At 42.1% G+C, this 21644-nt stretch overlaps 2 protein-coding genes across 5 annotated transcripts in view; one reads left to right on the forward strand and one right to left on the reverse strand.

Moving 5' to 3' along the window:
- The window catches only part of eipr1 (EARP complex and GARP complex interacting protein 1), a 49486-nt gene extending 34435 nt beyond the window's left edge, over positions 1 to 15051 (reverse strand). Inside the window, exons 1-4 of the mRNA XM_041061442.1 lie at positions 14884 to 15051; positions 14594 to 14677; positions 7157 to 7289; positions 4409 to 4565 (exon numbers count right to left, since the gene is read on the reverse strand). Coding sequence (XP_040917376.1) covers positions 4409 to 4565; positions 7157 to 7289; positions 14594 to 14677; positions 14884 to 14925 — 416 coding nt within the window. The 5' untranslated portion in view covers positions 14926 to 15051. The remainder of the gene's footprint in view (positions 1 to 4408; positions 4566 to 7156; positions 7290 to 14593; positions 14678 to 14883) is intronic.
- Positions 15052 to 15179: 128 nt separating this feature from the next.
- Positions 15180 to 21644, forward strand: part of trappc12 (trafficking protein particle complex subunit 12) — a 28728-nt gene continuing 22263 nt past the window's right edge. The window contains exons 1-3 of one of the 4 annotated variants that reach the window (XM_041060792.1): positions 15180 to 15213; positions 15702 to 17036; positions 18313 to 18429. In XM_041060792.1, the coding sequence (XP_040916726.1) occupies positions 15711 to 17036; positions 18313 to 18429 (1443 nt within the window). In that variant the 5' untranslated portion in view covers positions 15180 to 15213; positions 15702 to 15710. Of the gene's footprint in view, positions 15225 to 15663; positions 17037 to 18312; positions 18430 to 21644 lie in introns of all 4 variants that reach the window. The other 3 variants (XM_041060793.1, XM_041060794.1, XM_041060795.1) reach the window with 3 other exon arrangements.

Raw genomic sequence — 21644 nt, forward strand, 5'->3', positions numbered from 1 at the left:
TTGCAAGGGCAATGTTGAAAACATTAGGAAACTACATTTTTAGTAAATGATAAGCATCACTTTTGCAGATTAAAATGGCAAACATCGCTGGCTAGGGATGGGTTCCAATAATAACTGGTTCCATTTTGGATCCGGTTTCACATTAGTAACACACCTGGATTCATTAAGCTCTGCTGCCAACGAGCCCCTTTTTGAGTCTTACATTCACGTTCTCTCTTTAGTCAGTCTCTTTTTCGTCTCTCTCCACACTACAGGCCTTGGCAAAGAGAAAAAAAAAAGACTGATGATGAGGTCAAACGTGATAAGTGACAATCAAGTAAACAAACATGGTGGACCAATTTAAATGTTCCAAAGTCAACAAAACAGCTTCTTAAATCGAATGTCAAGTCCTTTGTTTAACTGTTTATCTACTTGGCTTGCTGTGTTAGTCAGTATTCTGTGTCCCATCAGATTCTGTGGCCTGAGGCAGTGCAACAACGAGTTTGCCTTCAGGTAATATTAAGTGCCTTGTGCATGTAAAACATCAGTTTTTTTTATTTTATACCTACTCAATGAATAATAACTGACTGACTAGGCTTAAGGCTCTATGGCTACTGTAGCTGAAGCACAGCTTCCCAGTGAGGAGTAAACACTGTCTTCCCTCACAGCAAAAGGCAAAATGAGTCAGGAGGGGGTTAATGAATGTCACAGAGCAGTGACAAAATATGTAATGAAAGCCCTACAACCATTCAGCCCAGTCCAAGGCTTAGGTTTGACAGTTAATAACTGTAGTTTATATATTAGTTATATTAGCATCAAATGTCATGCTTGTTGGGTAATTGGTCCCTAAATCACAATTATTAAAATTATCTATTGTGTCATTAGGATGATTAGAAGGAGCCTGATTCTAAATATTTTATCTTTTGTTACACAAAATGGTTGACATTTGTTTTGCTACTGTGCAGAGTGCAATAGAAATAGTCTTTTAAAAAAAAATAAATAAATAAAATAAAATATTGACAAAGGATTCAGATTCAATAAGCAGATTCAAAGCTGAACTCAGATCTGATAAAATGCTGTCAAAGCCCATCCCTGGCTGCACATTATGTGATCAGCAGTGGCTAATTAACACTTTCCATTATTCCATAATGGCTAAAATTTAACTTTACTGTCTGCTGTCATGTCATTTTCAGGAGGATCTTCCAATCACATCCCTATTTAAGCTTATCAACCTTCAGTATTCGGAGCAAGTAGGTCAAGAGAAAGTCACATGTGCAAAATAAGGAGGCTACAGCTGTTATTTCAAAGTGTCAGTGACATATTTAATAAACATTTCATATCTTCTGCTACTCATCCCACCTTCAGGTTGTAGCTACAGATTATGAACATTAATCAGGCTGCCAGTCAAAACTGTGTCTGCCTTCCCCAAACACTGACTTTTCATGAGTTGAGCAAATCTGTTCTCAGCTGTTTTACTGTGCTTTTTTTTTCAGATAATTTAAAAAAAAAAAAAAAAAAAAAAAAAAGTTTTAACTGGTTTATTTAGCTTGAGAAGTATCAGAAATCATTCAGGTTCATCTGAAAAATTCAGAAACAGCACAGTTGGAGATACAGCATATGGTTTTCATTTGACAGCAACAGCGGGTGAGAATCTTTCTATTTCTGTTAGTTATAACTTAAGTTACTTGCAAATGTTGAAAGCTAAACCTAATTAGATTAGATAAGAGATTCAAAAATATCCCAATTTGATAAGTGGATTCAGTACTAGCTTGGGATTAAAATAAAATGTTATCAAATACCATCTCTAATTGTGCTATTACAAATGGAAATGATGGACAAAACTATAAAAGCAAGATCCAAGTTTTTATTAAATGAGAATTGTCCTTTAATGCACCCAACACATGCCTGAACTTCACCAAGGTGTTTTTGTTTTTGACCAGCACCTGCTGCCCTGAGGGGAAAACCACCAAACCCACAGACTTAAGTGGAACGCCTGCATCATGGTGTTTAATCTGCAATATGGTTGAAAAAACTGGATTGCAAAGGCTCTATTAAGCCCCCATCACACACACACACAGTCTCACACACTAGGCTGACAGCCTGCATGAGAGTTTGCTACTGGGGTCCAATTGATTGGGACTGGGGGAACCTCACAGTGAAAATCACGCTTAGTGATCACCAACACTCATACACACTCCGTGCATGACCAGGCACATACGCAGGCAAAAAGTAGAGACGCTGTTGCACGACAGGATAAAAGAGACATACAGTAAATGCAGCCAGACTTAGGAGTGAAAGACTGAAAACCTTTCACTTGCAATGATCACACATAATACACATGATTGCATTCATGCGCGTGTGCACAAACACACATAATCACACCCACAAACACCAACTACCCCCTCCTGTCACACCCCACTTTAGAAAATCAACCTTGTTGCCTTTTGCGCTTTACCATTCCCTCCTAGGGCCCTGATTGGCTCAAATGGCTCCACGGGAATCGATTTGCTCAACTGGCACGGCTCCCAATCGAAACCAAGTGTGAGAAGAATAAGAAGAAGAAGGGGGAGAAAAAAAAAAACAGCCGAGCACCAAAAAAATAATACAACAAAAAACAGGATTTTTCCCCAGCTCTGTTTAGCCCCGTTTTGTTGGGTGTATTCTGCCGATATTTCCATTCAGAGCACGCTTCACAACAGGGCAGAGGCTCAAATGTTTGCCCACCCAAACAATGAGGGGATTTGGAGGAAGGAGAAAGTGTTATTGTTAGTGGGAGTGGAGGGACACCAGCAACTGGAAAACACACCCAGGAAGGATGCAGGCTACACACGGGCAGACACGCTACAGCCGACGCAAACATACACAAGCAGGTGAACAAACACACACACACACACGACACAGACAAAAGCCTCATAAGAATATAAAACTACCAATCTCTTTACTCTTTGTCTGCTTACACACGCAAACATGCACACACACACACACACACGCGAGTATTACCAGAGTGAGTGGGGATAAGTGTGTGTGTGTGTGTGTGTGTGTGTGTCAGTGTCATGGAGAGATGGACGAGGTGGGCAGCAGACCAAAGCCATCCATCTAAGGAAGCCAATAGTGCACAGCATAGGCTACAGGCTTCACAGCGCCCAGTGTACACTCCCACCCAACACACACATGCACAAACACACTCACGCAGTGTGGTGCCCTTGTGAGGGTTACAGCTCTCAGGGTGTTAAGATGGTGGAGCCCAGAGCCATCAATCTCTACCCAGCAGCCTTGCTTGACCTACCCTCTGACACACACACACATACATATAGAACAGAACACATACATGGATGCACCCCCGCAAATACAAAGCCCTCCAGTTTCCACACACAAGCACAAAACACACACCAAGTTGCACAAATTCAGTCCACCCCCACCCTCCTCATGCTCTGCTTTGTGAGCTTCTCTCCATCTTTCTCGATCGTCCTCACTCCCTCTCCATCTTTATCTCTGCCTCGCAGACACCTGCTACAGTATGCATCACGCTAACTGATTGGCGCCTCTAAAAATGATAGCAATCATGAGGCAGCTGATGAACAGTGGACTAAAAAGGGGAATGACCATTGATTTTCATTCTCATAGGCGGTGAGTTATAGCAAGGCATGGTGCACAGGAGCTCCGACTGTAAGACAAAAGGATCGGGCCATCGCTACAGTCTGAGATGTGGGCCAGTCAATAGTCTGAGCCAAAAAAAAACAAAAATACTCATATGGAGAAGAGATACACAGAGAAAGAGGGAGGTAATGTTAAGGTAAAGAAATGTAAGGTAATGTAAGCTACGTTAACACTAACTCAGAGGACTGTGAGCTTTCTTTCCCTTTAAGCTTTAAAAGCAAATTCCACAAATGAAGATCATGAGATGCTGTTGAAACTTCCAGAAAAAAAACAGCGGCCCTTGAATTTGTTTGTTTTGATCAGCTAGAGTTACTAAATCAAAAGATTGTATCGCTTAGCTGATATATATCTTATTATTGTTAAAGCTGAATCAGTATAGTTACTATATCGATTTACTGCCCAGTTTGATTAATGAAAATGTATTGTACATTACAATACTTTGTAAGTAATCAATATTAATCACATAAATTATGTCAATGACAAGATTGAAGACATATTTATACTATGCTGTCACCAGAATGGTATGACTGCCTGAACTAGAAGAAGGCCTCTCAAAGTTTCTCAGGCTAGTTTATCTGGATCCCCATGAGTTTTCCACAACCTGTAGTCTGTAAAAATATCAACAATATCACTTCCTAAAAAATACACACAGGAGCCGAACACACACAACGGCACGCTACTGTGCATCAAAACAATAATTGCACTTGCATCACTTGTACTGTAGCTCTTACAGTTGTTTGCCCAAATGCTATCGTTGCTTAGCAACACCTACCAGGCAGCGTTGCCATGGGCACTGTCGTCGAGGCGACAAAGCAGCTCCAGGGTTTGGGGGTTGTGGGCGGTGTCATCAGGTGACTCATGGCTACCTGTCTCCCAGTCAGAGGGCATCCGCCATACTGCCGCACATGAAACCACCCTGCTGTCACTGGCTGGAGGGGGACAACACACAGACACACACAGATACAGTTACTCACAGATTGTTAGAATACAGTGTGTGTGTGTGTGTGTGTGTGTGTGTGTGTGTGTGTGTGTGTGTGTGTGTGTGTGTGTGTGTGTGTGTGTGTGTGTGACATGCATACACTCCTTCAAATCCACATCACAAATGAGTTATTTTGGCACATCCACACCAGAGCCAGAGCTGCTAATTGGAACCAGTGAAGTAAATGTAGAACTGATACAGTAATTGGAATAAAAGTTTGAGGCTGGAGGGCATAACCTATCGCAGAGAGAGAGAGAGAGAGAGAGAGAGAGAGAGAGAGAGAGAGAGAAAGCAAAAAAAGAGGGAGAGTAAGAAAACAGAGAGAGCAAAAGAGCCTAATTTCTTTTTGGTGTAACTATTGACAGCATGTGGGCAGGCACTGGGCTATGAAACACTGGCGTTAGGCCTATTTGTCAAATTAAAAAGCAACGTGGTGTGAGTCCACAAGCTCTTGAGTGGTTTTAGACAACCTTGCACTTGGAGTAAGTGGGCAAGCAATCATCTTGAACAAAAGCCTTTTCTTACCCACATATTGGAGCGCCAGTGGGAGGCAGTATAGAAACACTATAGGAATGCACTTGTGTATGTGTGTATATTTGTATGTACTGTATATATATCTGTGTGAGTGTATGATGTGCGCAGCAGTGCGTAGTGGGCTGTCTGAGATCCAGCCTGGTCTAGAGTGGCTGTCATCCTGTGAACTCAAGCATGTAGAAATCACCTGACAGAGAGCGAGAGTCAGTGGGAGAAAAGAGAGGGAGCGAGGGAAGTGGGGTGGTGGTGGTGGAGGCTGTGATGGTGGTGGTGTGCGTAAGGGAGTGTGTGTGTGTGTGTGTGTGTGTGTGTGTGTGTGTGTGTGTGTGTGTGTGTGTGTGTGTGTGTGTGTGTGTGTGTGTGTTGAGGGGGAACGGAACAGTAAAATTTGTAGAATGGAAAAGTAACGCACCCCACAGAATGTAGTGAAGTGCTGATTACTGGATACAGTGATACATACATCTGTCCTAATCATGAAAAATACATATGGAACCAGAGTGTTTGTCTGCTCCTCTGTGACACACATGCATGCAGCTGTACAGTTTAGAGGATTCTAATTATTGAACCTGGATCATTAGACTGTGACATTAATGCCCAAAGTGAACCAAGAAAACATTCCCCACACCATCACACCACCACTACCAGCCTGGATTGGTGACACAAGGCAGTTTGGGTCCATGGATTCATGCTGTTGACTACCATCTGCAGCCTCAGCAGAAATCTAGATTCATCAGAGCAGGCTGCGTTTTTCCAGTCTTCATCTGTCCAGTTTTGGTGAACCTGTGTTCACTGCAGCCTCAGATTTCTGTTCTTGGCTGACAGGACTGGAACCTGACATGGTCTCAGCTGTTGTATTCCATCCACCTCAGAGTTGGATGTGTTGTTCATTCTGAGATGCTTTTCTGTTCATCGCAGTTGTACAGAGCGGTTATCTGAGTTACAGTAGCCTTTCTGTCAGCTCCAACCAGTCTGACCATTCTCCTCTGACCCTTAAGTCCTGTGTGATGCAAGGCAGAGCCACCATGGATCAGACTTGTTCTAGCACATCCCGCAAAACCCTGTAGCCGGTTTGTGGTTTATCCCTTCTCTGACTACAGTCAGTAGGTATTAACCACTGCTGACTGGGACCATCACACAAGTCTTGCCATTTCGAAGCTGTTCCAACCCAGTCATCTGCCCATAGCAATTTGGACCTTGTCAAAGTTGCTCAGGTCTTTCACGTGCCCATGTCTCCTGAGTTCAACATGATGGCTGCAAGAACTGACTGTCACAGACAGGCCTTTCTCAGTCTGCGTTCTGTAGTTGTGGTTTTACAGAATTGTGAAATGTCATCGGGGCTCTACCAAAAATGTTTGTTTATGTTACATATTCATGTGGAAGACTATAATCATATCACCATTTAGCTCATTAAAATCAAAGTAGCATGTTTTGTCAAACCTATGGCAGCGTACACCTGTGTTAACTCAGGGGATTATGGGGGTAAGAAAACATGATTGTTAATCTACACATGGGTCCTTGAAGCTGGTTCATCTGGCTCTAACCGCTCCATCATTGCTGAAGTATGAAATGTGTGTTTCTGCTGTATGAAAATGTTAATGTATGACCTGCACCATAACAGCACAGACAACATGCATGTGACCTTCAAGGATTTTTTTTTTTTTTTCCTGCCAGACAGCGACTTTGTAGCTGCTGCTATTATCCCTCATGTGGGTCATCATGTCCACATATTAGTATTGATCCTATCAGTAGTATGAACATGACTTCTAACACAGCTGCTACTGTCAGACATGTAAAGACAGGTCATCTGGTAAATGTCTCAACTAACATGTAATAGCATAAGGTCATTAGATGGAAGAAATACATAGAAAAAGGAAAGGAAGATAAAGACTATGCAAAGAAAGAGACAAAGAAAAAACAACAGAAGGGGAAAAAAAAAAGAAAAGAGAAACATGGTGCATAAAGAGGCAGAGAATGGAGCCAGAGACAGAAGGAAACAGTAGGACTCACTTTTGTTATAGCAGGTGGTAAGCACAGCCTTATCTGCAGGACTGGCGCCAATGTGCCATATCTCCCCAGCTTGGTGCAGAAGGACATTCTTATTAATGATGTTATTCTCATCATCAAAGTCAATAATGTGGATCTGGAAGTAAAGCAAAGACAGAGAGGAGAGATGTGTTGAGGATGAAGCTGGAGTTAAAAAACACTGCGTGCACCTCCCTTCACACGCCAACCGTAGTTCAAAGCTCCACTCGTTCCTCTAATTCCCCCTAAAAGAAGAAGGTTCCTCTTTTAATATGACAGTAAATGTAATTTCAAGGCAGGCATCGCTTTGGTTCTTTTTTCTCCCCCCCCCCCATCAACTTCATACGGCTGAAGACTTTTCATCTTGATTTGGCCTTTAAAGTGACGATTAAGAGACTTTTAGAAGTCACGTTGGATTCATAGAAGTTCTGCATATGACATGTTGGGGGGAGTCAGAGGAAAAGGTACAACAAAAAGGAAATCAATAAAAGCTCATTCCATTTTTTTTTTTTTTTAAAGACAAATGGCCCTGCTAAAAGGGGCTGAGAATGAGGTGCATTATCCAAGAAGAGTTTTTCTGTGAAAAGCCTGTAATTTTGTTCTTTTTCAAAAAGGTATTTCTTGTAAGCAAACTTTTTCCAGCAGATGATGATTTAGTTGTAGCTAAGCTTACTTTAATTTCACATGTCTAGTATTGATCTGCATATTGTGTGACCGACCAGTTGAGAACAGTATGGTACTCATGAGCGGGGCAGCAACAATATAGAATACAGAATAAGAATAAACTATCTGAAAGAAAGCGATTAAGCATGTTTCCCAAAATGTTGGGCCATTTATTTAAGATATGTTTTGCCAAAGGATTTTCCTTTAATTTCTGATTCTGCTGATGTGAAGGAATATCTGATAAAAATTTTGTATTTGAAGTTTGCATCCTTGAAATATAATTCAGTTAACCTGTAGGTAGATCTTACAAGGGTGGAAGGAATTTGGTTAATTCCATCGCAAATGAACCAAGCTGAGCTGGTCACCAAATGAGTGCTAACTTTCTTTGAATAACTGACGGCAAACTGATGCTTGCATGAAACAGAAATGTACAAAAACAAGTACAGATTATTTGACTCTGAGGTGTTGTTAAGTACCAATAGTATTTGGGAGTTACATTTTCTTGTTGGCTGTGAGAATCCTGAACATTTCTGTATACCAAAAAATACTGAAGTTGTACACAGGGCTGGTATCAGTCTTCAATACTTTCAAACTGTGTCAAAAAAAAAAAAAAAAAAAAAAAAAAAAAAAAAAACAGCGCACTGAGAAGGGAAAACTGACAAGTATTGACAGCTGGCATCCAAAGAAGTTCCCACTGCTCTGTGGTTATTCCTCCATCATACAGTTTCTGATATAAATATTTTTAAAAACATATTTATGAAGTATCAACACCAGAGGCCAGCACTAAAACTGTATCACTAACATACTTGTATACCTGAGCTTTATCACTGCTGGTTTCAGTGGTTGAAATTGTTTTTTTTCCTAGTTTCAGGATTCGTCTGGACTGAGGATGGAACAGTTACACCTAAATCACTGTACAGTTCTCAGCTATAAACCCTTTAGCTGGGGTGCAGCTCCTTGACCTGGTGTAATAATGAGGCCTTGGCTGGACTTGAAAACACAATCAACAGCAGTGCAGACTTTACGGCACTCAAGTTGAACAAACAAGCTAAACTTTTATCCATAAGAAGTTAATAGAAACTCCTCCTTACTGAGCTCTTTTCATTAGATGGAAATCTATTCTATGAGGGCCCTCAATTGAATGCAGTTCAGGGCCCACAATGCCGTAAAACAGTGAGGGTCTCAAGGTTTGATCAGACAATATATGGCAGTTTCTCCCATAAGAGAGACACTTACAGCACCTTGGGGGACCATTAATGGGGTCGCACTGGACAATAACTCCTGCTAGGCACTTCCACTCTCCTTGCCTGTACTACTTTTACAGGCTGAACAAGAGGATGAAAGGAGGGGGCGTGAGGAGGAGGAGGAGAAGAGCATCGGAGCGGCAGCATCCTTCAGCCTTTTCAAAGTCAGCTAGGCGGCTATTAACCTTGGGTTGGACTGCATCGAGCAAAAAATTATTACGCAAAGTTATAATTTTATGGTGGTGGGGGAGCGGCACAAATAAATTCAGGCCGGCGGGACAGGGTAATTGGAAGGCCTAGTAATAGGGTCCCCCCAAATGAACTCAGGTGTGAGGGGAGAGAGAAGTTCTAGCCCTCCTCCCCCAGGTGATTTATCCGTCATTCTTCCAGGCCTGGGGAGTGACTCATAGCCTTCAGCCATTTGGGCACCCAGCCCAGTGCTGTTAATTATGTGCCGATGGTAGGAGGAACTGAGGCAGGAAGGAGGAGAGGAGGGAGACTGCGAAGAAGGGGTAAGGGAGGGATAAAGCCAAGCTGGCTCGTGGCCCCCCACTTCAGAGGCCTCTCCTCTAAAGCTCTTGAGCCGCACGGATGACAGCGAGCAGGGCGGAGGAGCAGCGAGCGGGTGAGAGGTGCCAAGCTCGGGCGCTTTATCTCGTTAGCAGCCTTAAATGCCATGCCGACGCTCCCTCCGATCTGTCATTCCAGCTATTGGTCTCTGAGGGATTTGAGAGGTGCTCGGCGAGTTAAGAGAGGCATTTCCAACCTGCATTATGCTTAATGGGAGGTGGAGAGGCCAGCAGGCTCATGGATACAGCCGAAGCTATCACGGCTGAAATGCCAATCGCAAAAACATTTTTCATACTGCAAGTTCAAACTCAGAAGAACTGAGCTAACCAATGTTGGCCGGCAAATCTTATAAAGAGTGGAAAAGACAATGAGCTTCATGAATAAAACGGACTGCACTGACTGAACCCAAGATTCTAATGTAGGGTCATCTCAGAGAACATGACCAAGAAGATGAATAATGATCCCTATTAGGTTTTACAGCTTTGGACGCTCTTTGACCATCAGATCAGAAAACAAACCACAAGTCAATAAAGATGTTTTCTTTTATATTCCAACAACATGAGTTTGTTTTCTAAGTACAAAACTTGTAATATACCTCACAACTTAAGGCATTTTTTTTTAATAGCAATCCCAATTGTCCGATTGCCTCCTGGATCTGTGTGTCTTTTGCGTGTCTTTGTAGCCTTGGTGCCATTAATCGTACAAATGAGGATAACATAGGACCATTTGGGACAGTCTCTCCTCCTCATGGTGTTGCACTTGGTTTTACACAAAACGTAACACAGGAAGTTTTATGAAGTTTAAAAAAAGAAAAGAGAGTTTGAAAGAAAGCTGGTACTTTCACACCTTCACACTCTTTGCCAATTGCTGTGTAAAGTGGGCAGGATTGTCCAATTGTCTGTTTCAGAAAACCGTGCCAGAAGCTGCTGAGGTGCTTTCAGACAGTAACCGGTTGCCGCTACCCGCCTCCATTGTTTTCAACGTAAACCCGCCGGCAGCGGCAAGGGGAGTAAGGGCAGCTACTCTTGTGAACGTTTGTGGCTATTTCCTGCTCCGGTCGTAGTTTATGATGGTTCAGCTTTCTCAGCTGAGTGAAACCTGAGTGAAACTGTACAGGAGCTGATTTTACTCTGAGTTCCCTGAATTAGAGTGAAGAGAAACTTTACTGTAGCAACATCAGATTCAAAGTCTGATTATCTAATCTGGGGGCAAAAAAACATTTATGATATTAGCAGCAAAACTTGCTATACTATAGCCACACTATTAAAGCATATACTGTACCAGCACCATACTGCTATGCATTTCCTCCATTTGTAGATAAAATTAGCTCTATTGAGCTGTGTGATTAGGTTATATTAGGTGGATGATGGATAGCAGCAGCCGATGGTGCACAGGAGGACCCAGTTCTAACTTCATTAAGTGAAAACTGGCCAGTGACTGATCCACATTAAATGCAAGAATCAGTATCACCGTTTGGATTGACAACAAATAATTTCACCTCATTTCTCTCACTACTGTTAACTTTCACCTGAGACATCCCAAAATCGCACAGTCTATAGTGGCCTCAAAGCAAACAGTCCTCTGAATAAATGAGCAATAAGCACTTTCATTAAAACATAAATCTAATAATTGTACTAGGATTAGACTAACATGACTATGAAGAATTCACCTCTTTGGTTTTCTTGTGTTTCATCTCTGTGTTCATGCCAGAGTGGAGGAAAGTATTAGGAGGAGTATGTTAAGCTACTGACAGTGTGTAATAAGAAATCACACAGATTGACTGGGACGCATTATTGCCATTCTCAACAAGCTCTGTATTAGACCCGCTACACAAGACTTGGATTGAACTACGTCTGTATTCAGTGCCAGACCGTTTTCACACTGAAGTCTGCCAGAAAATAGCTTGTTTTTTTTTTTTATCAAGGCACAAATCTTTCTCTCTCTCTTTCTCTCATCCTTCTCTCCCTCTTGCTCTCAGAGAGCTAATTATTTCTCCCCCCGTTTAGAGCCAACTGTTTCTGTCATCTGTCTCTGTAATGACCTCTGCATGCATGCATGCATGCATCCATGCACACACACACAATCTCACTCTTTCTCCTTCACACACACACACAGACACCAACACAGAACCCTCACAAACACTCAGACACACTCAGACCTTTGTAGAGAAACCACAGATGTACATACAACACAGATGCACACGCAACAGATCTGCCTGTTAATTAGAATGGCACTGGCTTAAGTGCAGTTACTGATTTCATATTAGTGATATCAATCAACACATAATTAATTGACAGCAATAATTGGTTTACCATCTATTGCTGAATAAACTAGCTGATTAATTAATTAGTCAACTGACAGAAAATTGTGGTGGCAAACTCTGCAATTACATCATTTAAGTCACATTTCAAGCCAAAATATTGAACATTTATGACTAGAACAATCTGTGAATTGGTTCTAGTAATCTATATTTTATATATAATTGGTTGGACAAAACAAGCAATGTGTGCACACTAGCTTGAGCTGTGGGAAACTGTGATGGGATTCTGCACTTTACAGTCTGCACATTTTGGATTAATCACTTGATCAAGGAAATGTTTTTTTTTTTTTTTGTTTGTTTGTTTTATTTTGTTTTGTTTTTTGGAAAAAATCAAATCCCAAGGTGGCATCCTTTCAGTCTTTTCATCTTGCTTCTTTTGTCCAAGAAAAACATTCAATTAACAGAGAAACTAATCAGAGAAATGCAGAAAATCCTCTCAGGCTGGAAGCAGCAAACACATTTTAATTGATTATCCTAATTGTTGGTGACGCATTTTCTAATAATTGCTTCTCATCTAACTGTTTACTAAATTGATTAATGGAAAGAATATCTGTTCGATTCATCGACAATGAAAACATTCTTAAGTTGCAGCTCGATTATCAAGCTTTGCATCCAGTGCACACATCCATCCATCCATCCATACACATACACTCCATGATACCACAGACCAAAACCCTGAGCCCATCTTACATGTGAAAAAACAAACAAACAAGCAGACAAAAATAAAATAAAACAAGTCTAATTTTCTTACTCTTAGTCAGAGGTGTCCAAACAAAGGGCCGTGTGGCTGCAGGTTTTTGTTCAAGCTAATCAAGAGCACACAGTTTGACCAAATCAACTGTCTAAAGACTGAGATCAGTTGATTATATGAGCCAAGCCTGGTGTGCTGCTGCTTGGTTGGAACAAAAACCTGGAGCCACATGGCCCTTTGTGGAACAGTTTGGACACCTCTGCTCTAAGTAAAGGAACTAAGCACAACCAAATAAATGTGCAACCTTGGCTAGTCCTCCTTAAGGACTGGCAATTAAACATATGAATGGGGGAAAAAATGAATGAGCTACAGATTTCAAGCATTGCAAGGTTAAGGTCTCCATTTTTTAAATTCTGTGTTTGTCAATAAAGTTCTTTGGTTTTCTGACTCTTTCTGGTTGCTCACTTTCATAATATTGTTGTTTTTAAATTTTCTTTAACTGTCTAATATTTGACATTTCGTAGTCAATACACATCCACTGAGACTTTTCCAGCCTTTCATCTTTAAATCTATGTTTGCTTGAAAAAGAGTCTGTCTCAATACTCCCACTTGTGGTCTTGAAAGTGTATCCCACAATTCACCAAGGTCTACTGCACCCCTCCCATCCAGTTGTTGGTGGTAGGAGTGCACCTACAGGCTGGTTTTAGGACTGACAATACATGACAGACATGACAAATTTGAAGCCTGTGACATGTTAGATTCAGTGTGAATATAACACCACAAAGTAACTCCTCCTAACACCTCCTCCATTATTAATCTGTTCTTCAAGATGTGACTGATAACAATAATGCTACATATGTGACTCTTCACTTCCTTTTATTAAAAATTGTGTCAAATATGCTCTAACCTTAAAAATTTCGTCCTACAGAAACATAATATAATAATATAATATCTCTATTTCATTTATATAGTACTTATGTGTTTCTAGGTAACCAGGTTTAAGGTTTTTATTGATTGTATTACTCCTCTAAGCTTCTGAACTCTGATAAACTTCCACATGCTAAGTGCACTTGGGCAAGGTGATAATTACCGGTTACACTGTACATCACATAAGCAGACTCTTGACAACTCACAAACATTGCAAGTGTGGATACTGGGACAGACACAAAGTAACCTAAGGCAATAAGGTGTGGACTGGGGGTCTATTTGGGCCTATGTTAGCGGTTGTAACTACTTTTTACAATTTGCAGGGCTAAGCCCTATTTTATGTTAGTACAACAAACCCCTATCAAATATAGCTTGAATGAATCTTGATTGGTTTGTAGAACACTTGAAGCTGACCACAGAAAAATCTTCTGACCAAAATCAAAGCAGTTTGTTAGGTATGAGGTTAAATGAAGTATTGAACTTTTCCAAACTTGTTGAACCATACCATGCCCTCCTCCAGAAACTTAAGAACCATCTTTGACTCTCATTTGAATTTGAAAACTGAATGTGATGGTTGGTCATAATTTTAACATTTATGAACATGAAAAAGACCTGTCACCTCAAACATATATGTTCAACCCAGCTTTTAACTGATAATAATACAAATTAATTCAATGCACGTAAAATATTTTGTTTTGCTTTTTCAGTCTATCTACATTTGTAGTTTGAAATTTCAACATATGGTATGAACTTGTCCCTTGTTATTATTACTGAGCCCAGCAGATGCACCATCTTGTATCTTTCAAGAAGAAAACATAAGGCAGTAAACAGCAAGAAGTCTGCACAACACTTTGTTTGTATTTTTAAAAGAATGACAAACAGCCAAAAGTTACATAGACACAAAACATACCACAATGACATGAAAGGGCAGGAATAGGAGGTGTTTGCCTCCTATTTGAAAACTTTCCTTGTGTCCGTGTTTTTCTGTCACGAACTGTTTTTCTTACCTGGTTGTCAAATTTCAGTGACTGTGTACCCACGAGGAAACGAATGGCATCAGTTTCAGCTGTCTGGGCAGTAAGAGCTCGTGCCTGCAAAGAAGTAAATAAATGCTAAAGTGAAATATTAATCTATGCAACCACTGCACAGTGCATATGTAACAGTGACATGGAACAGAAGAATAAAACAGCTAATAATATCTCATAATAGGAACAGAATAGAACAGAAAGGAGCTAACGTTAGCTGTCAGCCAGGGAAATAGAACTGAATGGTGTGAAAGTGTAGCATCAATGTGTACCTGAAACTCGAGACCATAAATGACAGGAGCGTCGTCCTCCATTTTCAGTCTCCTAATAGAGTTAACGCTTTCTTATACTTTTTAAAAAACGTCGTCTTACGATGAAAACACCAAAAAATAACATAGGTAATTGTGCTACTGTCCACAACACAGTAGCCGCACTTCCGCGATTTGAAACAGCGCGAGCAAAGTACGTAATGACAGTCGTGCAGCGTCGTGTAGGTTATTAAAAGTACGTAGACGCCGTCAAGAATACCAAAAAGCACGGTGGCATGAAATTTGTCCGCTGCGAAGCACCGTACGCGTAGTTGTCCTGTGGAACCTCTAGCTGTAAGTCTGCTGTAAGCTAAGAAAAACAAAGTCGTATTTGTGTTTCCTTTTTTTTTTTTGTCGTCTGTGTTTGTGTACGGGTATGGATAGCACGGTATACTGTTCCGTGCTTTTTAAAGCGTGATCAGTTATTAGTGAAATATGTATCTGGCATTTCCAGTCAGCTGATCAGCTAAGTTAGCTTGCGATAGCCATCCGGCTAATGTAGCATCAGCAAGATAGCTAGCACCAAACAGACACAAGTCCCCGAGATCCTAGTTAGTGTTTCTTTTGTAATAGGACTTGAAATAAACTGACTCGTTCACTGTAGCTGTAGCTCGGTTCTGACGGTGAGAGCTGAGCTGGCTCAAATTAGCGTTTGCTTACAATGACAGGAAGTGACTAAGACAGATGCTGTACAATGTTGTGCAAAAATGTTGGTTAGTCTCTGTTTGATATTACATTAAACAGGTGTCGGTAGCGTGTATTGCTGTGTTCTCATTGTCAAGAGCAGTAAGATGGATAGTGGGGAGGCTCCTGCTCAGCGGCCAGTCACCCTGGACATCACTGTGGAGGATGCAAACAAGGACGCTCCAGACCCTCCGCGGCCAACCTCCAGCCAGACCCCTTCCAGAGACAACGTCCTGCCCCAGGAAGAAAGCATCGACCTGGGTGGGGAGTTTGCCACCCCTCAGGAAGACAGCAGCGCCACACCGTCAGAAAGCCTGATGGACAAGCTCAGTGACCAGATGATGGAGAGTGTGATGATTTCTGATTCACCCAATAACAGTGAGGGGAATGATGTGGCCCCCATTGACTCTTTGCTGGATGGAGGGGAGGAGGAGGAGGAGAGTGCAGGTGAGACCTCAGGAGATAAAGAAGAACAAAGTGAAACTGGACCGAAAACAACTGAGATTAAAGTTTCAGTGGAGGAACAGGAGAAAGATGGCTCTGAAGAGACTGTGGAAGAGGACACAAAGAAGCAGATAGACACACAAGAGCAAGTCACAGCTAATGTTTCATCTCAAGGTGACACACAGAGTCCATCTGATCATAAAAGTGAGGAACCAGCACCACAGGCAATTAGAGGAACTAGCCCAAAAGACGCGCCTGTGCCAGTGTGCACCATATTCAGCCACGGCACCCAGCCGACGTCTCTGGTGCCTGATGGCTTCCAGCCCACCCTCATCAAGTCCCCCAGCTTTAGCATGGGGAGCGGTGGGGGAAGCGATGAGGCAGTGACCCCCAGCAAGTTGACAGCTCCCCTTGTGTGTCAGCCCAGCCCCAGCCTCAGTAAGTTTTTCACTGACAATGGACAGACCAATCCAGCCTCGGACTTCTTTGATTCCTTTACCACCCCTTCCTCCTTCATCTCTGTTTCCAACCCCAACGCAGAGGTCCCTCCTGGCGCCAGTTCTACACCCATAGCCCCTACCCCTGACCGCCAGCTGTCTTCCTCTTCCTCATCTATCTCCACCACTGGAGGGCCCTTGGACTCTTGTACTCCCACCGCTAGCCCAATGTTTGGACCTGCTCCTACCGAATCGACCACCAAGCCCCAACCTCCTCCACCTCAAATAGTCCCAGCTCCAGCTCAAGCCCCCACCTCAGCCCCAGCCACTCAGCCACAGCCCTTCAACCAGCTCCAAGCCGTGTTCTCAGGCAACGATGACCCGTTTGCCACAGCGCTGAGTCTGAGTGAGGTGGACAGGCGCCATGATGCCTGGCTGCCATCTGAGGAGACCAGGAAGGTGCTGATCTCTGTGGCCACCCAGCAGTACAGCCCAGCCTACGTAGAGACCAGCAGACTCACCATGCCTGGGCTCAAATTTGACAACCTGCAGGTAAGACAAGCACTTAGGTTGTACAATATTTATCATACAAAACGTGTCTTTAGAAAACCCTGAGAGATACTTCTCCTTTTAGAGCACGTCAGTATGCCTTTTTTAAAGGAGCACTGATTTTATACTTGAAGTTCACTTTAGTCATCATGAGTATTACAACTCAGCCTTTGAAAACAGTTGTATAATTTCCTCTGTGTCTCCAGAGAGAGCTCCTTAAAACTCAACCCTCTGACCCTAAAGTCTTTTTAACAGACTGTGAACACATACACATAACTAAGAAATAACTCAATCATAGGATAAAATGATGATTCTCATTGTTATACAGAATCGTGCTGTTAAATTGGTAGAAAAATAAATAAATTTAAAAGAATATGTTTTGTGCAGTCTTTGCCAATCTGCCAGTCAATGAGATCTGTGACTTCAGCTAATGAATATTTTCAGCAGTGATCAATTTGTTGATTTATATATGAATTGGCATGGGATGGTAAGAAATGTATTAGCCATAGCCTCCACCTGATGATCTTGATTTATTTTACAAATCTGTACAGTCTGTGTTCTTTAGTCTGTCACAGAAAGACAGTGATATCCGCCAGCAGCCTTTCTCTTGCTCTGGCACAATACGTAGTGTGGAGACAGTTATCTGTAAACACACATGCACATGGCCCCCCACGCTCCTCCCACGCTCCTCCATATCATGGAGGAGCATGGTTTTTTTTTTCCTCATAAACATCCTCTGAGCTCTTTTAACAGCAACATTTATCTGTAATAACAACTCTGATGAAGCAACAATTTACTTATTTATTCAGTTGAGTCTTATGGTGTGCGTCCACCTCCCAGCTCAGATTGTGTTCATTATCTCCTCAGAATGTGTTTGAATGCCTGCTTGAATAAATGAATAAATATCACAGATTTTTCCATCATCTTGGTGTTTTTTTTGCCCACTAACAGCCAGTTTTCAACAAACAAATTAGACCCACTCTAAAGCTGGATAAACGATAACATTTTCTGCAGTCTGTTTTTTGTTCCATTCCTCTTAGGGCTAGTTATGGTTTTTATTGCCTGTGATTCTGTCCAGACTTCGGGATGTCCAGATCAAAGTTGTTGTTTTTCTTTTTTTTTTTCCTGCCTCCAGCCCACTTCATTTAATGCAGAGTACCAACATCAAGTCGTGATCTGATGTTTTTGAAATCTTGCATTTAGTACACAGGTTCTGAGTGCACATAACAGCTGCCGTGTCGTTTTACATTGTGTTGAATTCCAATGCGTTTTGTTGCAGGGTGACGCTGTGAAAGACCTAATGCTTCGTTTCCTGGGAGAGCAGGCAGCCATGAAGCGTCAAGTTCTCACCGCCAACTCTGTGGAGCAGTCCTTCACAGGCCTCAAACAGCTCGTCGTAAGTCACTCACTCACTCACTGTATGTTTTGGCCATGTGGAGTTTGTACATGTTCTCTTCTGAGGTTCAGAGCATCATTCATGCTGAAATGAAAACCTGCCATATCAAAAAAGAATAGCCATTATTGGCTGTTGATCAAATAATTAACCCTCGAGGTGCACTTACTTTTGCTAGAGCTTTGGGCACTTGTCACAGTGTTCTCATCAGTAGGTGAACTTTGCTTGGTTGTCATGTTCAGCATTTTTGTTATTCTTAACATCTGCCGTTCCATGACAACTGGGCTATCTTTATCCTCCTCTTAGCATGTTCAAGTCAAATTGGATTCTGATAGGAGATTTCATACCGCAGGCAATTTTGTGTCATTCACACATTTCAGGGTCTTTACACCACAACTTTGACAGCGGTCACATTTACCACCAAACATGCACCACACACATTCACAAACTGTGTTATTAATATTGTATTCAATGGACTGAAACTAATCCTGCCTCACAACGTGAATGATTTGAATTATTAGTCAAAGAGCCTCTGAATCTAACCTCGTTCTGCTCTGCAGGTGCACTGGGCTGTAGTGTACCAGAGCGGAGGCCATGAAAATGACACTATTCCACTGAGTCATGAAAAAGCATGAGTAATAATGGTGACTATTTTTGAAAAATAAAAATATGTATTAATGAGAAAAAGCAGGTATCACAAGCAACGCAGTAAAAATAATATTTGAATCAACTCAAACCCACAACTCAGATTCAGTTTGGAAAAGTGGATCTCCACTTTTGCCAGGTAATTCAACAACTCTAAGGTTACCGTCTAAACAGCATCACGCTTGTGCATGTACATCAGGTGCTTTCTAGCTGCAGTACATCATTTTGTGGAGGTAAATCACCAAACCACTGGTAGGTTACCACAGCTTAACATCCTGTGGTGTCTGCAGATTGTCTGATGTGACAGTCAGTGATTCCAGTGAAACTGCTGGGTGGTTAGGTCTTATCTGACTGAAAACAGTGAATCATGTGTCTCTTTCTCTTCGTATTATATTTCTTCTTCGACCCAGCTTCTCTCTTTGTGACCGCGCGGTCTCACCTCATTCCCTTTCCCGCTGCCATCTATCTATCTATCTCTCCAGCCCTCATGCGTTCCCTCATCATAATTTCTGACCCACAAATGACCCTGAGAGACGGTTGTTATTTAAAACATATGCACAGCAGCAGCAGCAGCAGAGACTGTGATGGAGAGAGGAGAAAGAAGAGAAGAGGAGGGGAGGGGTGTAGCGGAGAGGTGGAGATCCACTCGGCTCATAAGTTCTTTTCTCCTGCTGTGCCCATGTATTATGCATGGGGTTGCTGTGCATATTTCAAGGGCCTTCTGGACTCGGTGTATATGTACACACACACACACACACACACACACATAAGATGGTACTTTCAGCTTGTACTCAACTGCACTATATGGTGTAGGTGAGTGTGTGCGTGTGTGTGTGTGTCTGTAACAGGATCACACACTGTCTGCCAATTGGTGTGGGTGGCTCCCTAGAGCAAAAGGCAAAAGAAAGGAGAAAGATGGTGAGTCAGAAAGGTAACACAGGCCTACAGGAACGACAGACTGGGTCAGAACCCAGTATCTGGCTGGACCACGTATGGGCTGTGTGCAAGAATTGAGGACGTAGTTGAAAACTGTTGTGAAACTGTTTGCGTCTCTCCTCGCCTCTGCGCTCACATGTACAGTCATTTAATACAGCTGAATTCCCAATAAAGCTGCTCTCATTTACATGTTCCTCTGTTTCTGTTGTCAAACAACAGAACGAGTATGAAATAGTGACAGAAACGCAGCCCATTAAAACGACATGTTAACCAGCAGGCACTTCCAACACATTTCCAAGCTGCTGCTCTGCTAAAATCCTGATTCTATAACCGCGGCGGCGTCTGACAACATCACCACACACATATTCTTAAAGACGAGCGTGCTGCGATTTCAGCTGCATTTACTTACTTAAATAATCACTCAGAAAGTTAGAAGCTCATCTGCTATCGGTGGAAACATCTCGGCATTTCGCAATTAGATTTCTTGATTTTTTTGAAGTAAATTAATTTGAACAAAGAAAATAGAAAATGCACTTTTACTTTTTTTTTGCTGCTTACTGGCAGACATATAAACCGATTCAGTATATCTGCATTAAGCTTATATCAGCTCAGCTGGTCCCATTTTATTGGTCTAGCTCTACTTCCAGGTGTTTTTACAGCAGAAGATGCTGGTCCCATTCTTCTGTCACTGCAACATACTGACCAGATCTTACTTGTTCTTCGCCTGTTTGCATTTCATCATTCAATTTTTTGCCTGGCTTAGAATAAATTTAGATTAGTATCCATGTCTGCTGTGATGCAGGATCAGGCAGCTAAGTAGGTATACAGGTAGGATTTTTTTTTATTGGTAGGGCTGGACATTGGCACTGATCTCAATTTGATTTTAAATCACAGAATGAGATTCATTTAGATTCTTATCGATTCAGTTACATCAGATTTATTCCAGTGTTGAAGAGATCCGAGAGTTGTTGCTTTGCACAAAGCTGGAGAGGGTAACTGAGTCATCTGAAGGAGTTGCTATTCATTCATTGTTTGACAAACTGAATATAAATGGAGACGATTTAGTTCTGTGGCTACTCCCCCAAGAAGTGGGCGCCTTGCTCCAAAGGCACAGTGGTGAGGTAAAAATGAAGCCCAGAGTAACAGCTAAGGGCTTACAGGAATCATTGCAGCTGTTTATCATCTCTGTTCATGAGTCTCCTGTAAGCAGATCATGGTGACTGGTTGCATGGACCATGGTGTCCATGGCAGGACATGAGATGCAGTGAAATGAGCTCAGAGAGCTGTTCACACCAGACATCCTAACAATATGTCTGAGCGGAAACAGCTCTTGTAGGAGCAGTGGTCTAGAATTCCTCGTGAACATTAAGCAGGTCTGATCCACAGATACTGGAGGCTGTTGTCTGAGGTTATTGCTGCCACAGGAGGATCCAAGTTGTTTGTATCTCATGCATGCACATGAGGATGTGATCCATATTCCTGCCAGTGGTTTCACACTTGTCCACCGATCAACAGGTGGTGCTAAGGTGCCACGAGACATAGTAATATACCAGCAGACGACAAGGACTGTTTTCTGATTAAGGAAATGCTTTAAATACATCTGTGAAACCTCAAAGGTGCACACACAGCTTTTTGGT

Source organism: Toxotes jaculatrix, chromosome 17 (genome assembly GCF_017976425.1).
Source record: "Toxotes jaculatrix isolate fToxJac2 chromosome 17, fToxJac2.pri, whole genome shotgun sequence".
Taxonomy (NCBI): Eukaryota; Metazoa; Chordata; class Actinopteri; family Toxotidae; genus Toxotes; species Toxotes jaculatrix.